This window comes from Physella acuta, unplaced genomic scaffold (assembly GCF_028476545.2).
Source record: "Physella acuta isolate Inbredline_101_S28 unplaced genomic scaffold, ASM2847654v3 ptg001439l, whole genome shotgun sequence".
Classification (NCBI taxonomy): Eukaryota; Metazoa; Mollusca; class Gastropoda; family Physidae; genus Physella; species Physella acuta.
The window spans coordinates 87501-88530 of NW_026732954.1; the positions used below are offsets into that span (position 1 = coordinate 87501).

The window sequence follows — 1030 nt, forward strand, 5'->3', positions numbered from 1 at the left end:
GCAAATCCAAAATGAAAAGCAGACAGTAATCGGAGTCAATGGCCTCGATGGCGCATAACAAGATCAAACGTAATACTTTATTGTGTTGGATGGAATACGGTCCAACATTACAATTAAGATCAAATGCAGAAGAAGAAGGACATTACACACCCACCCGGGGAGGGTTATTTCAGGTCTTTTGTGATGTCTAAAAGTAAAACTTTTAAACATTTTATGGACGAGCCCTTTATCCAAACAATAGTTTGATTCGAAGTTGACTTCAACACAGCTATACCCATGTTATCAAATGATCTACAAATCCAAATACCAAATAATGTTGCCAAACAAAAACAACCCACTATGCTCTTGTTTTGTTTTCGTCAATACCTGTCTTTGTTTTGTTTTCGCCAATACCTGTCTTTGTTTTGTTTTCGCCAATACCTGTCTTTGTTTTGTTTTCGCCAATACCTGTCTTTGTTTTGTTTTCGTCAATACCTGTCTTTGTTTGGTTTTCGCCAATACCTGTCTTTGTTTTGTTTTAGCCAATACCTGTCTTTGTTTTGTTTTCGCCAATACCTGTCTTTGTTTTGTTTTCGCCAATACCTGTCTTTGCTTTGTTTTCGCCAATACCTGTCTTTGTTTTGTTTTCGTCAATACCTGTCTTTGTTTTGTTTTAGCTAATACCTGTCTTTGTTTTGTTTCAGACAGCACATGGCCCGTGGATCCCTGGCCACCTTACTCTATCGGCGTGTGCCCACCACCCAGAGAATGTACTCCATGCGGCCCTGGGCCATGGGCCAACCCACAACTACGTCGGTTTTTCTATATGGACTGTCAATAATCTACTAGTCAATAGATGCTTGCGATTCAACATACAACATATACTTTTTCTCAATGTTTTTAGTTTAATAGCAATACCATATTGGTTGATGATCATAGATAATAATATTTTCTTTGACTTTGGCTCGTAAAAAATACTTAACATCATGCTGGTTGAGTCAGTCATGTTATCCCAGCTAAATTTTTTGAGAAATTAAAATGTGATTGCTCT

General features: G+C 37.7%; 1 protein-coding gene across 1 annotated transcript in view; it reads left to right on the plus strand.

Moving 5' to 3' along the window:
* The window catches only part of LOC131927758 (uncharacterized), a 6459-nt gene extending 5429 nt beyond the window's left edge, over positions 1-1030 (plus strand). Inside the window, exon 3 of the mRNA XM_059283553.1 lies at positions 684-1030. Coding sequence (XP_059139536.1) covers positions 684-950 — 267 coding nt within the window. The 3' untranslated portion in view covers positions 951-1030. The remainder of the gene's footprint in view (positions 1-683) is intronic.